This window comes from Odontesthes bonariensis, chromosome 8, assembly GCF_027942865.1.
Source record: "Odontesthes bonariensis isolate fOdoBon6 chromosome 8, fOdoBon6.hap1, whole genome shotgun sequence".
NCBI lineage: Eukaryota > Metazoa > Chordata > Actinopteri > Atheriniformes > Atherinopsidae > Odontesthes > Odontesthes bonariensis.
In genome coordinates, this window is record NC_134513.1 from 24,583,751 (window position 1) to 24,599,977 (window position 16,227).

At 42.5% G+C, this 16,227-nt stretch overlaps 1 protein-coding gene and 1 long non-coding RNA gene across 2 annotated transcripts; both read right to left on the bottom strand.

The window, feature by feature from the left end:
- Positions 1 to 239: 239 nt before the first annotated feature.
- Positions 240 to 4,070, bottom strand: LOC142385691 (NLR family CARD domain-containing protein 3-like; the record flags this gene model as incomplete). The annotated part of the gene is made up of 3 exons (XM_075472416.1): positions 240 to 417; positions 639 to 2,418; positions 3,779 to 4,070. Coding segments are annotated over 3 exons (2,250 nt in total), but the record flags the coding sequence as incomplete, so codon positions are not given.
- Positions 4,071 to 5,948: 1,878 nt separating this feature from the next.
- LOC142385513 (uncharacterized) lies at positions 5,949 to 9,236 on the bottom strand. The gene is made up of 3 exons (XR_012770198.1): positions 9,123 to 9,236; positions 8,210 to 8,320; positions 5,949 to 6,017 (listed from the first exon to the last, which is right to left on the bottom strand). It is a non-coding gene; the product is annotated as an uncharacterized LOC142385513 (long non-coding RNA).
- Positions 9,237 to 16,227: the final 6,991 nt, after the last annotated feature.

The following is a 16,227-nucleotide window of genomic DNA, read 5'->3' on the forward strand; positions in this document are numbered from 1 at the left end:
TTTGGGTATGTGATGGATCTGTGTTTTAGGACAAATCTACAGGAATGCAAAGGAGTAAAAGAGCACTTTGGTATTTCTTTAAGCTGTGTGTGTTATATTTCATTATCAGAGTTATTTAAGCCAGATAATCAAAAGGCAGAACAGATCAACCTATTTCAGTGATCAAGGTACCTGGAAGCTGTTTTTAATCCATTTAAGCCAGAATTATATCAGCTCGCAGCTGAAAAGGTCATGAATCCTTACCTGAGTTTTTCCAGTCTGCAGTTTGGACTCTTCAGTCCAGCAGAAAGCTTCTTCACTCCTGAATCCTGCAGGTTGTTGTTACTCAGGTCCAGTTCTGTCAGGCTGGAGGACTGGGAGCTGAGAACTGAGGACAGAGCTGCACATCCTTCATCTGAGAGGTCACAGCCACTCAGTCTGAGGAGGGAATGAGATGGAAGGAAATAACTCGATCCATTAATCAATCAAACTACATTTGAATTTCATTAGTGGAAGAATTCTGTTTCCCTATTTGTTTCTGTTTATATGTCCATGGAAATAAAGTAAAAACATAAAATAAAATAAGCTAAATAGAGTTTATTTCTCTGTTAATAAGTAAAGAATGTATTTAAAAAGAAATATATCTATGTTGTACGTACAGAGCTTTTTTGGAGGCTTTGACCACTGGCAGCAGCCTCAGAAGAGCCTCCTCTGAAGCAGAGTATTTCTTCAGGTCAAACTCATCCAGATCTTTTCCTGATGACAGTAAGATGAAGACCAGAGCCGACCACTGAGCAGGAGACAGTTTAACTGTGGAGAGACTTCCTGAACTCAGGGCCTGTTGGATATCCTCCACCAGAGAACGATCATTCAGTTCATTCAGACAGTGGAACAGATTGATGCTTCTCTCTGCAGACAGATTCCAACTGATCTTCTTCTTGATGTAATCGACTGTTTCCTGATTGGTCTGTGAGCTACTTCCTGTCTGTGTCAGCAGGCCTCGTAGGAGCCTCTGATTGGTCTGCAGTGAAAGACCCAGGAGGAAGCGGAGGAACAGGTTCAGGTGTCCATTTGGACTCTCTAAGGCCTTGTCCACAGCACTCTGATGGAGATGTTTTAGACCTTGTTTATTGAACCATTTAGGCCTCCAGGGGGTTGTTTGCTGCTTCAGCAGGTTGAGTCCAGAGTTGATGAAGGTCAGATGGACATGAAGAGCAGCCAGAAACTCCTGAACACTCAGATGGATGAAGCAGAACACCCCTCCCTCCTCTCTAAAGATCTGTGTGAACACTCCTGAGTACACTGAGGCTGCTGAGATATCGATGCCACACTCTGTCAGGTCTGATTCATAGAAGATCAGGTTTCCTTTCTGCAGCTGCTCAAAAGCCAGTTTTCCCAGAGACTCAATCATCTTCCTGCTCTCTGGACTCCAGGGTGGATCTGTCACAGCTCCTCCATCATACTTGAGCTTCTTCACTTTGGCCTGAACCACCAGGAAGCGGATGTACATCTCAGTCAGGGTGCTGGGCAGCTCTGCTCCCTCTCTGGTTTCCAACACATCCTCCAGAACTGTAGCAGTGATCCAGCAGAAGACTGGGATGTGGCACATGATGTGGAGGCTTCGGGATGTCTGGATGTGGGAGATGATCCTGCTGGCCTGCTCCTCATCTCTGAATCTCTTCCTGAAGTACTCCTCCTTCTGTGGGTCAGTGAACCCCCTGACCTCTGTCACCATGCCAACACAGTCAGGAGGGATCTGATTGGCTGCTGCAGGTCGTGTGGTTATCCAGAGGCGAGCAGAGGGAAGCAGGTTCCCCCTGATGAGGTTTGTCAGCAGCACATCCACTGAGGTGGGCTCTGTAGCATCAGTCAGGGGCTCCTCGCTGTGGAAGTCCAGAGGAGGTCGACACTCATCCAGACCGTCAAAGATGAACACGACCTGGAACTCTTCAAAGCTGCAGATTCCTGCTTTTTTAACTTCATGAAAGAAGTGATGAACAAGTTCCACCAAGCTGAACTTTCTCTCTTTCAGCACATTCAGCTGTCTGAAAGTGAATGGAAACATGAACTGGATGTCCTGGTTGGCTTTGCCTTCAGCCCAGTCCAGAGTGAACTTCTGTGTTAAGACTGTTTTCCCAATGCCAGCCACTCCCTTTGTCATCACTGTTCTGATTGGTTCTTTTCTTCCAGGTGGAACTTTAAAGATGTCTTCTTGTCTGATGGGTGTTTCTGCTCTGCCTGCTTTCCTGGATGCTGCTTCAATCTGTCTGACCTCATGTTCATCATTGACCTCTCCGGTCCCTCCCTCTGTGATGTAGAGCTCTGTGTAGATCTGATTCAGAAGGGTTGGCTTTCCTGCTTTAGGAATCCCCTCAAACACACACTGGAACTTCTTCTTCAGAGCAGACTTGAGCTTGGGTTGACACCTGTGAAGAAGCTCTGAATGACAAAATAGAAGATAAGAAGATTTCCTGTTACTGAGCAGCGTATGGAGCGTAAATAGAAAGAAAATAAAGTCTGAAATGATGTGCCTTTAAAGCTAAATTTCCCTCAATCTCTGATGAGACACGTATCTTAGTTACAGTCATGAATAATAGCTATTATTGCAAATGAAAGACACAAATAATTTCGATGTTTTTGTCCCTATCAATTCATTCTAACACTCAGTGTAGATGGGGAGCATCACATGTCTGCAAACCCTATAACTAAACAACTTGTAACAGTTTGGTGTAAAACATTTGGAGTTGTGAATCACACACCCAACTCAAAGCCAGAACACAACTATTCCACAAACTACCAACCATAACAACCATAAGAACAACACAAACCAAGAAAAACAAGAAGATAATCCCACTAAAAACACTCCAAGTGGAAAAAATAAATACATCAAACAATTTTGAGCAACTGCAGAAGATCCTCGACACCAAACTTTACTGCAAACCCTACATTCACCTGCTGCTGCACAGGTGGAGCTTCCTTCTGAAACACACATCCAAACGCATCTTGAAATCACAGATTCTTTGCTACAAACACATTAGCAACCATAACCCTGTTCAAAGCCCTCAGAAAACAGGCTACTCCAGACATTTCCTAACATAAACCAAGAGGTACACCCTCAGAAAATACCACTGAAGAGCATCTCCCAAACAGATCTTTCTCCCACTTCTGCCGAGGTTAAAGATGGACTCCACTGTATCTATCATGCCTCACAGATGCAGCTACTACACAAACTAATGTGGAACTGAACTGGTGTTGGTTCAAGTCTGTAAAAATGACACTGCTCTCCTACTAATGGCCCTCTCTGACCTCATGAGACAATCCCACAGCTTCACTCTGTAACCCATTCATTTCAACAGCTTGCGTTGTGTAATGATGGTTTGTCGCTGTGCAGGAAAAGTGCACGTCAAAGCAAAAATGGAGGACAAGCTGGTTGTGTGGGTGAATTATTCACGATGATCCCTCCTGCACCCACAGAATCACTGTCAGTGCAGCGGTGCATTGCAACATAGATGGGAACAGGACAGATTAACCCTCCTTATTGAGTACAAATAGCCTACAATACATAACACCCAATAGCTTCCTGCCTGCCTGCCAACAACAAAATAATGTGTCTATTTTGCTCTGTAATTTGCAACCAGTGTGCTGATCTAAGGCTAAGCACGTCACACTTGGTCTTAAAGGGCCCTAAGGGATATCAGCTCTTTAAGAGATGTTTAAATTATTAGTCCAAAAGACTAATTTGGTCAATATAACTGAATATAAAAATATAAGCCCTTATAACAGAAATATGTGGCCTTACCTTTTTGTGCTGATGGGCCAGACAACAAACGCAGCTGAGAGGAAAGTGTAGGGTCTAATTTTTGAAGATGTTCCATCATCTTCCTGCTGGCTTCCTCTCCTTTATTTCTTACATCATCGATGAGTCTTCGTGCCTTATCTGCTCTGTTCTGGTTCTCCTCGATTATTGCTTCTTTCTCCAAATCATTGAAGACACGATCTGCTAAGAGGGCATCAAGCAGCTGCTTGAGGATTTCTTCTGGCACCCTCTTCACAAACTCCGTTCGTATTCTGTTGAGTTCACTCTCTGCAAGGTGTCATAGACATGAACACGAATCTCACTTTTCAGTAAATGTTGTTGAAATGTAAAACTAATGCGTGTGAATCATGACTACTTCAGGGGTCCAAGTACATTTTGAAAGCTGACAGTCAGTGATGAATGATGTCATGAACATAGCTTTCATTGTGCTTTGTTGATCATATGGCTGTGAGGCTCAGGGAAGAGGAGCTCGCTTTGTGTGGAAGATTTCCCAAAAAGTGTTTCTTCCTAATATCACACACCCAAACCAAATGAGAAAATGGGACCAGGGTGTTAAACAATATTTTAATGACATAAAAGGTTGAAAGTCAAGGTATTCCAAAAATTGGGGTAAATCACAAGAAGAGTACTTGTCAGAGTCATTGCTGTTGTCCCTGTTTCAGAACAAAGATAACTTGATCAGAAATGGTTTGTTCGATATTTAACCAGATGGTTTTTGATGGGTGGATCTGTTTGAAGATACATTAAAGCTAATGCTATAAAGTAGTGATGAAAATCTGAAGCATTTTCAAAATAAACACAAGTAGAACTAAAACATTTTTAGACTTTTGTTTCCAAAACCAAAATGAAAACTTGTATAATTTGTGCAAAGTTTATATCTATCTGCCATTAATATCCTGACAGCTGCACATAAAGCTCTGAACTTAATAAGCAGCGGAGTTCGCTCTGACAGTGACCAAAAATAATGTAGAGATTCAATGACCAAATCAAAGTTCATTTTAATCTGACGTATACTCTCTGATATGAAGGCTGATGTGTTCGATCAGATATCAGCGGGATAGAACAGGCTTCTATACTTGTTTCTGGTTATTCTGGAGAAGACATCACCTAAAAACTCATTCTACATTCTGTTTAATGATGGCATCAAACCGATGGCAGGCTGCAGAGATCTTTAAATTAAAGGAATTTAAATCACATATGACTGTTGTGAGGCGCTTATCACCATGGTAACTGGTGTTTTCCCTTACATATCAGAGTTGTGACTGACAGGTGAATGTGGGGTGTTGTACCCTGCCTCCTGCCCACTGCTGCAGTTGTATTAAAGGGACAGTTCACCTCTTTTGAAATGAAGCTGTATGACATCCCATATTAGCAATATCATTTATGAACATGTTCTTACCCCCTGCTGCGTCCTGTGAGCCGAGTTCCAGCCGAGTTTTGGCATTGATGAAGGTAGTCCGGCTAGTTGGCTGGGGTTGCGAAAATAAAGCGTCTTGCTTCTCAAAACAATATACGTTCAAAAGAGTAATACATTTGCAACACAAAATCGTTAGCCAGAAAAAGTCAGACCTCACAATCGCTTGGCGCTATTTCTCTCTCCCTTCGTGTCACTACGGGCTGTGTAAACTGTGCAGACCGAAGTGCAGACCGAGCACTCCCCTACTTCTGAGCAGTAAACACTGTAACAGGTGCGGCTATCGCTAGGTAGCTGTACGCATTGACATGAAGGGAGGCAAAAATAGCGCTTGTGAGGTCTGACTTTTTCTGGAGGGACGATTTTGTGATGCAAATGCATTACTCTTTTGAACGCATATTGTTTGTAGAAGCAAAACGCTTTATTTTTGTGACCCCAGCCAACTAGCCGGACTACCTTTGGCAACGCCCAAACGAGGCTGGAACTCTGCTCACAGGATGCAGCAGGGGGTAAGAAAATGTTCATAAATGATATTGCTAATATGGGATGTCATACAGCTTCATGTCAAAAGAGGCGAACTGTCCCTTTAAGGGTTTATAACGTAGTTAAAAAGTCTAACAGTCACTGCTAACTGAAGGCTGAAGGAACCACACAGAAACAACCAGAGCTGTGATTGGTCAGTCTGAGCACCATGTGTCTTACTGATGTCTCCATGCAGAAACTGTTGGACTCCTACCTGCTGAAGGGGGTGGAGCTGCCTGGGTTGGAGGGTCCTCCAGGTGCTCCACAGGTGTCTCCATCTTTGCTCTAAAAGAGAAAAAGAAGCCGGAAAGTTCTCTATAGTGCAACAAAAACTAATAAAACTGATGCAAAAGTAAATTACTAAGTACATAACAAGAGTGTGTGTGAAGAAGGTTTAAAATATTTCACCATGAAGCTAATCTGAGTAACTTTCAGCTTCAGTTTACTTCAGAGGCTGTCTTTCAAGAGCTGAATGCAGTCCAGACTCTAGTCTTGGCTCAACTGGTGGTTCATATTCAGGTTGAAGTCTGGATGTGACTGCTGGTGCTGGTTCACATACTTTGGGCTCATATTTAGCACAAGCTTCAGGATGTGAGGCAGGTTTAGTTTCAGAGGATGCTTCAGAAGGACCTGGCCCTTATTCTGAGTTTCTGTCTAAATTCTCAGAGTTTTTATCCCAGTTAGTGCTGAGTACAGATAAAGTCATTGTAGTGGGGGACTTTAATATCCATGTTGAAATGATGTTGAAAATGACAGCCTGAATATGAACTTTAATTCTAAATTAGACCCTATTGGATTTTCTCAGAGTGTACACAGACCGACTCACTGCCTTAATCACACCCTTGATCTTGTTCTGACTTGGCATTGAGAGTGAACAGTTAACTGTGTTCCCTCATAACCCTGTCTTATCTGACCATTTTTTGATAACCTTTGAGTTTACATTACCTGACTATACAGTTCCTGAGAAGAGATTTACATATAGAAGGTGTCTATCAGAGGATGCTGTAACCAGATTTAAAGACTTAATTCCATCTTCCTTTTCTTGACTGCCATGTGCAGATATGACAGAGGACGACTGCCTAAACTTTACTCCAGCAGCACTCGACTCTCTTGTTGACAGCACTATAGTTTCAATGCGGACAGCACTGGACAATGTTGCCCCTCTGAAAAGGAAGGTAATCAGTCAGAAGAGGTTGGCTTCTTGGTATAATTCACAGCTGCGTGCTTTAAAGGGGAACTCCGGGGCATTTGAAGTGCATTCCCATTGCTAGAGGTTGTCAAATACTGACAGTAGGACACAGACCGGTGCAAATCGGCGCTCCCTGTGCAGCGATTGCGCTGTTTGCGCAGCCAGTAAAACAACAACTTGCACACTGCAGAAACGTCACACCACTTTATAAACCATCCGACAATAAAGTCACAAGCCTTACCATCAAAACCATATGCATGGTTCTCACATTACTGGCACGGGGACGTTACAAAACAACTTTATAAACAGCATGTCACTTACCGGTTGTCGGTATGCTCGCACATGTGAAAGCCCAAAACAGTCAATGGACGATAATCCCATATACAAAACAATTATCTTCTCTAGAAAAACTGCGTTCAAGTATTTAAAACATTACAACAATATTACTGGGCATGTATTGTTGTAATGTTTTAAATACTTGAACTTGAATTCTTCTCCTTACATATAAAGCTCTTAATGACCGAGCTCCATCATATCTTAAAGATCTCATTGTAAGATATTTTCCTAACAGAGCACTTCATTCCCAAACTGCAGGTTTACTTGAGGTTCCCAGAGTTTCTAAAAGTAGAATGGGAGGCAGAGTCTTCAGTTATCAGGCCCCTCTCTTGTGGAATAAGCTACCAGTAAATGTCCGGGAAGCAGACACCCTTTCCACTTTTAAGACCAGGCTTAAAACTTTCCTTTTTTTATAAAGCTTATAGTTAGGGATGGCTCAGGTGATCCTGAAACATCCCATAGTTAAGCTGCTATAGGCCCAGACTGCTGGGGGGCCTCATCTGTCACACCTTTCCTCACTTTACTCTCTTTATGTATATGTGACATTATTGTGGTCATTAACTCATGTTTCCCTGTTCCAACAGATATCCTTTGAAATGTGTTACAGTGTATTGAATATACAATATCCATATGAATTGAATTGAAGGCCAATAATTAGGTTTGTCTTTAGGAACTGGTTCTTCAGATTCAGCTACAGGTGTAGTGAACAGCGAGGTGGACGAACAGGAAGGGAAGTGTTTCTGGGTTAGAAAATATGAAGCTGGTGACAGAGCTTGGTCCAGATGCAGGTTGAAGTTTAGGTCCATGTCCAGCATCATGAGAAGTTCGTTGCTGTTCTGGTCTTTAACACAACACTAAATTATTTTTACTGTGAATAAAGGTGGTTTGGTGATGTGAGTGCTGAGCTCTGACATGGAGAAGAGTCATGGACAGTTAGAGATGGTCCTCTCACCTCTGAGCTTTGCTCTGGCTCTCATGTTCCCCACACAGAGAGGTTTTAGTGTCCTCACACTGATCCATGCTGCTGAACTCACATCAGCTCACACACACTTTCTACCTTCACCTGCAGAGGAAACACAAATCATTCATCTGCACATCAACTCACATCCTCCTTTCCATCATCTGTGCTGTAAAAAGATCAGCTGCTGTACTTCCATCATTCCACTAGATGGAGGCATGGAGCAGCACAGACATCATGATCCTGATGATGATAATGATGAAACATTTCCATTCACTGACACACACTGATTATCTGAACCTGCAGCATGATGATAAATCTGCTATCTGAAACACTCTGATGGGCTGAATGCAGGACTGAACTGTACATGAAGAGCTACACTGCAGATAAGTGGCAGCAGGACTCCAGAAATCCATCCTGCAGGATCACTGCAGACTGACAGGAACCACCAGGGGGCGCTCACTGCTCTCTGTTAAATATTATTTAACAATATTATATATATTATTATATGAACCCACTGATGAGTCCACATGGTCACACCCAGAGGCTCCAGACACACCTGAATTATGCTCCTTCATAAAACAGGTTGAGGATCAGAGTCCAACAGGATCAGAGTCCAGGATTAATCTGGATCTCATATCACTCAGAGTTTTACTGTGAGTGTGTTCAGAGAGCAGTGATGAACAGAGTGTGAGTGAACAGCACATTCCAGTCAGAGTTCCTCTGTTGGAGGAGAAAACAGCAGCAGACTGAGTGGGAAACATTTCGTGTTGCTAACAGGCTGCAGCTCCTCATCAGCACACTGATTGTTGCTGTTTACTCTCAGCTCACATGACTTGTGTCTCATCAGCAGAAGAAATCTCTCTCTGCTCTGAGGCTTTGTTAAATGAATCAAAGTGTCACTTACTCAGCTTCTTCCATGAATGTCTTCCCTCTGCAGCTCTCTGCTGTGTGGACCAGGTCTGTGTAGAAGAAGAGGAAATCCTCTGCTCCTTCTCCGACATCAGTCCTCTGTGTCTGCAGGCTGCTGCCACACTGAAACTCTGCACACCGTAAAAGAGTCTTAAAGTGATCAGAGGTCAGCTGCTGTGGCTTTATATGACGGTAATTTATCAATAATTAACCTGCAGCAGCTTCCTGCTGCCACTCTGAGGAAAGCTGAGAACAAACAAGTCTCTTTGTTTGGAATCTGGACCTTTTATTTAAATGAAGTTTTTGTTATTCAGTTTCTCCGTTTCTTGTCTTTTATATCAAATCAAAAATTATATATTTATATTTCTTGAGTTCTGAGCGCCGGGTAATCATTTCCATGAATTATTAAACTTACTGAATATTTGTTCTTGATAGAGGCAGACAATAGTTAGGTAATAGTTTCCAGCGATTATCATAAGGTAGACTTGGCATTTTTCTTGATTTACAGCAACTAATAAAAACTTTAGAAACATCTCAGTGAATGGGTAGGTGTGTTCAGGCTTGTAACTGGTTCTGTGTAAAAATATAAAGACGATATGCTGCAGCAGGCCTCTCCATACCTGAGTTTGTGTGGATCCTTCAGAGCAGCCGTCAGCAGCTTCTCTCCTGAGTCTGCTGGATGGTTGGAGCTCAGGTCCAGCTCTCTCAGGTGGGGGGGGGTTGGAGGTCACAGCTCCAGCCAGAGAAGCACAGCCTTCCTCTGTGATCACACAGCCTGACAGGCTGCACACACACACACACACACACACACACACACACACACACACAACAACACAGAAACTCTGAGGCTGTTTTCACATGAGATACACAACAGTAACAGCTTCATCAATCTGTTAAAGTGACAGTGCTAAGCCGTTCACACATGGGTGCCTTTTATCTTCATGTTCCTCCTGATTCTTTCTGCTGCAATATATATTTGTTATTATTAAATGAAACAGCACACCCCCTTCGTAGAAGCCCCACCTTAACATGGTGGAGGGGTTATCTCAATGGGCCTCATGCAAGAACCACTCGTACGAACAGATTTGCTGTTAAGTGGTGCGTACGAGATATTAAAGATAACTTTACACATTCACCAATTTTTTCTTTTTTTGAGTTTTCTTTCAGGTTTGAACAGAATTTACGATAACTGTTGTTATTCAGATCAGGTTTGCTTGGACTAATGGATTATATTGTGACGACCCAGAATAAGGTTAAAAGCACACAGCTGGCTTGTTTCCTCCTCTCTCTGTCAATCACTGGACCGCAGGTCATGCCACTCAGGTGTGGGCTGGTGGTTGGTGGAGCAGAGTGGGCGTGGGCCAGTCTGTGTGCAGGTTTGGTGCTCTCCTGCCGGTTGGTTGCAGAGCAGTATGAGAGTCACCCGTGTTCCTTGGCCAGAATGACTGTACTGGAAGTTGTGAAGTGTAAAGCTTAATAAAAGAGCAGTTCGGCAACCGCTGGTCTCAGAGCCTCCGCCAAGTCATTACAATATATTTAATTACTTTGAAGCAATCAGATATAGATATATACATTATACCCCATGATCATGGTGAGATTATTCTGTTTGACTTAAATGATGCACTAACTGAAGGTTAATTTGGCTCTGTATATAGTCCTCTGTGTCTGCAGGCTGCCGTTACTCTGAAACTCTTCAAACCATAAAAAAGTCTTAAAGTGATCAGAGGTCAGCTGCTGCAGCTGACGTTAATTCATCAATAAGTAACCTGCAGAGCAACCAGTTTAAACAGAGCTGAGGCCTTCAGGCCAATCACTGATCAGCAGCTGAACTTAAAAAACAGAAGAAAAGGATTAATCAGTTCATGTAGTTGGAACCAAAACTCTGGTGAAGAGATGACTTCAGAGCAAACTGAAAAGTGTTTTTGTTTCCAGTTTGTGTGTGAGGGGAAAAGCTTTCAGTGTGCTGCATTCAGGACCAAAGCTGAGCCATCTCTGGTGATAAGTCATCTCTCTCAGTGGTCACTGCTGGTGCAGGAGTTACAGGTGAGATGGAAACACTTGATGTCAGAGAATCTGGTGAAGTTATTGGGACTTATAGAAGCTGCTGGACTGCAGGAAAACACTTTAAATGTTTCTGATAGCAAACATCCAATCACAAGTGTTCAAAACAAGGTAATAAAAACAAGATTAATGATAAACCTTTAAGGGGTGGATGGGAGTCAGGTGAAAGTTTGTGATTTATTGATCATTTTCAGGAGGAACTGATAAAAACATCATGTGGTTAACATGAGTAGATTTAGAAGTGATGTTGAATTATTTCCATTGCTGTGAGTAATATTAAGGAATCCTGCTGTTGGTGAGAAAGTCCCCACCTATTAGCTGCCCCGCCCCCATCAGGGGTGGAGCTCTGACTCATTCCAGGCAGCAGCTCACCTGTGTCTCAGTCTGTGGAGGAGAGTCCTCTCTTTGAACAAACTGTGAGTCTGAGCTTTGCCTTCAGTAACTTTCCTGTTTGTTTCTGCTCTGTAATGTTTGCCGACCAGCTCTTCCATGCATTAGTCCGCACACCCGGACTCGCAAGGTCAGCTGCATGCTGGTTTCTTCCACTCTTTGTTTGAACATCACATGCAGCAACCAACTTCTCAGAATGGGTATAATGCAACACACCAATAGGGAGACCATTATCAATATCAACAATATAGCTATCAGGAAGCTGAGGACTTCTGTTCTGTGAATAGTTTTATCAGCTGTATAAATAAATATATATGATTTAATGTTCAACTCTTCATACCAATTTCTATCTGATTTATGAAAAAAAAATGACCCTGTTCTACACTTAGTCCAATATGAGAAGAGCTAATGTTTGGATGCTGTTTTTTCTTTTGAAATGAGTTTAAACCTGACTTCAGCATACTTTGCCTTTAAGCTGAAGGTGGGAAGTGTTTATTTCAGAGGTTTTTGGTCATTTGAATATGAGTGACTATGAACTTTTTAAAAATCTTCTCAGTGGAAACTTTAGAAAAGAGTGCAGACTTTGACATTTCTCCAACCTGATATTTTTCCTGTTGGAAGTATGTTGTTCCACTTTTCTGGGTTTCTGAGAGTGTTTTCTTCATGTTGGGATGCAACAAGTCCTCAGCAGAAGTTACAATCTTCTACAACTGGTGGAGTAAAATGTGAAGAAAAAAAGTTGTGTAGACTGATGGTGTTTATGTTTGTTTTTTAAATGATGCTCCGATGATGCTTCTGAGGAGGGAACCATGGCGATCATGGAATTCCTCTGGGCTGTGGCCAGAAAGCTAAGAATCCTCTCACGGAACTGCAAACTTAACCTGAAAGTCCTGCAGCTCGGAATCATAGTTTAAGAGTAATTATTGAGCCTGAATATCACAGCACCTCTGAGCAAAGAAAGATAAAAAAAACTCATCTTATGAGGAAGTGGGGCTGACCCCGTTGTTGGGCAGGACACCTGCTTTTCAAGACTGTGACAGCTGATCAAAGGAAAAACCCACACAGTCACATGTGAAAGTGCTCCTAAATATGACAGATTTTAAGCCTTTACTTTGAAATAACTGGCCTCTGTTCCATAATCACTTGTATCACAGTGGTGGACTTTTGGTGGAGGACATGGGCGTCAATTGGGTATGGCAAGGTATGGCGGCTGCCACACCTTGGCTCCAGGGCAAAATGTAAATGTTCGTTTTTCTTTTTTTTTAATTAATTCATGGAATTACTCTGTGTCAATTTGAATTGATTATTTTGTTATTTAATACATATAGATGAACTACAAATGAAATTCTGAAAAACACAATCAATTGATCTAAGTATCATCTTCCCTTTTGAAATGTGGTATCTCCCAGCCCCCCCCCCCCCCCCTCCCTCCCACGAGATGACGGAGCCTGGAGGTCAAAGCTGATGTTATTAGCGGGATGTTGTTTGCTAATTAATGTAAAATATGAAAAGAAAGCAGAAAACTTTAGATTTATTTATCACCAAAAAAAAGGGCAGGTGATGATGGGTCCAATGTTGCCCCAGCGGCGGAGAAAGGAGGACCAGGTAGTGAAGGCGGGACTGGCTGTTAACGAGGCTGTCCACTTCAGCACCTCCGCCGCTAATGCTAATGCTAATGCTAACAGGGAGACGGAGACGAGTCCATTGTTATGTTAGCGGCTATGTGAGTGAGACTTATGCTGCGTGTACACCAAGAGCGACCTACGCTACCTGGTAGCGGAGGTAGCTGAAGAAGCTTCGCTTGAGAATTTGCTTTGGTAGCTTTGGTAGCTCGTGACGTCACATTTAGAATGTTCAATTCTTAAAGGCCCCGCGGCTGTGCAGCACCCCCGCGGAAAAGAACATGAGGAAAGTGAGGGCAGGGACACGAATAAACGTGTTGTTATTTACAATTTGTTATACAAGATATACATCACGTTACAAATTATGTAAAACTACATTAGGTACACCTGAGAAGAGCAGGAATAGCAGAGGCAGCTGTGAAAATAAACTAAATTTGAAATAAAACTTAATTGCAGTGAGAAAGGTATGCGTGGGGTTACTACACTATTGTATTGAAGCACTCGACACGGCAATTGCAACAGTCTCAGGATTAAACGACTATTGTTTGGATAGGGACCAAAGTTTACACGTTTGTTTCCGCGAACCCCGCGGATTGTCGGACCCCTACAATCTGTGGATTGTCATTGGTTTTCGCCGAACCGCGTCATAGCTCATTACCATAAAGTTAGCTTGAGTTTAATCGCTTGAATCCGCTCTGGTCGCTCAGGTAGCTTCGCCACTGGAGAATCCGCTCTGGTAGCCCAGGTAGCTCACCCTCCATAGAGAAATAATGATTTCCGGCGCTCAGGTAGCGTAGGTCGCTCTTGGTGACACGCAGCATTAGGGTTGCCACCCGTCCCTTGAAATACGGAATCGTCCCTTATTTGGCAACAAAATGTTGCGTCCCGTATTGAACCAATACGGGACGCGATTTGTTCCGTATTTTCACAAATGTCCAATACACTTGTCTGTCCCACACGCATCCACACAAAGCCCCACTTCCCCGGCTGCGCACCTCTGTGAGCCTGGCACCACCTACCGTTATTTTAACTTTAAGTTACAGTCAGGGAGGAAAACTGTTAAAATCTTACAATCCTGGTATGTTAAATTAATAATCAATTAATAATCAGTCTCATATCTCGCTACTTTCGTGAAGTTCTCGTTTGGTTGGACAGACATTACGTAAAGAAAGCATACGACACAATCTGTGATTATAACATATATATAGATATATGAACTATTTATTAAAACGATATGACCAAAGACATGAACCTTTAAAATAAACAGGAGATGCATTGAATATGGGTGATTATATAAAACACTTAGTGAATGGAAAATAAAATATGGGGAATAGAGAGATACTGGATGTATTCAAATAGTTTGGGTTGGCTGACTATTTGACGCTAAATACTGACATTTCGGATTAATTTATCATTCTGTGAAAGCCTCGAGACATCCATCAAACCCACTTTAAGGTGAAAACGGGTCGGTCTTACTGTGCTGAAGTTCTGTTTAGTCAGCTCGGAACACGGCAGCGGCCACGCGGGGTCCGAGGGGATTTCTCTTCCGCTCTCTGGGCCTTCCTGGCTGTGGTGGCTGACTTTAGCGGACTTCTCAGTTGCTTCTTTTCACCGGGAAACGGGAACGATGGTGCCGAGGGCTGTGGTTAGATGATCGAATCTTCTGAGTGTCAGTGGGTCCGTTGCTTCTCTGATGAAGTGAACTTAAGTTCACAGAAGATTAATAAAAGGTTGCTTGGAGTTGGCTTTCTGGGTAGGAAAACTTCATTCTGTTCTTATCTTTGTTCGGGTATTTCTTTCTCGTCTCCGGGGTCTCACTGGGTTCTGGAGGGTCTCCTCCGGTCGTCCGCTGCATCGTTATCCTCACGTCCTTCCGCTCTCTCCTGAGATTATGGGAAAACTCCCAAACTCTGGTGAGCTCTTCTCTCCTTCTCAAATCATCTCCAAAACTCTCTGAGCAGCTGTTCTCTGCTCAAATCTCCTTCTGAAACTCTGGTTGGAACTCTTCTGGAACAAGAGGCAAGAAGCAAGAGAGAGCGAGTTTTTCGCGGGCTCCGGGTTTTGACTCTCGGAGGCAGGGCCTGACGTAAGCTTACACTACTTTTTCAGCCAATGATATGCTTGAACTGTGGTGAATGTCTGCCTGGGTGTCTGTGTAAGGTGATCTGTGCTATATGGGGATTTCTGGATGAGACAAAGAAACTCTTATTTCTCCATTACTCTGTCTCATAGAACATTTATCTCGGTGATTCTGAAAACACCACATCTTGTTAAGATATGCAGATTAAAGATATACATAGACTTGTAATATAAAGATATCAAAATAACACACAACGTAATTGATGATTATGACTTTCAAAATTCAGATGAATATCTATGAAATCGTGACATATGAATAGTGGACCACACAATGTTAATTATCTGTGTTAACAATGGGGATACCAAACAAATACCAAATAGATACCGAAGGGACATCGTTAGAAGTTAAAAGTTGCATATATCTTGTCCATTTTACTGAGTCCTCTGGGATTTAAATGTTCAACTAATCAACACTGCAGACCACTAGGGGGATGTGGTTCCATCAGGCAGGTTGGGCATTTTCCACCAAAATCAGTTCTTTGTCAATATTTAAGCCAGAATCGTACAAATTGTCTCTATATGCGTCTTGTGATCAAGCTGGAAACCTGAAAGAAATTGTAAACGGTTATCAAACACATTTAATATAGTTTTAAAATTCGACTAAAAGTGAGTCTTAGTGAAGTCTTCTCAGTTCGTATGTAGCCATCGGTTTGCTGGTGAAAAGGGGTGTTAAAGTGTCAACTTTTGAGTTATGGTCCAGATAAGATAGTAAGTGTCCCACTTTTCCAAGAGTGAGTTCTTTGTTTGTTAGAGCTTATTCCAATTTATGGCAAGTGTCTGTTGCTTATTTTTCACTCCCAAAAGCTCTTAAGGGTGTTGTAAATTAGGCAGTTTTCTGTCTCTCTTTCCTTTGTGGAAAGAAAATGAAGATCTGGTTTATATCCACAT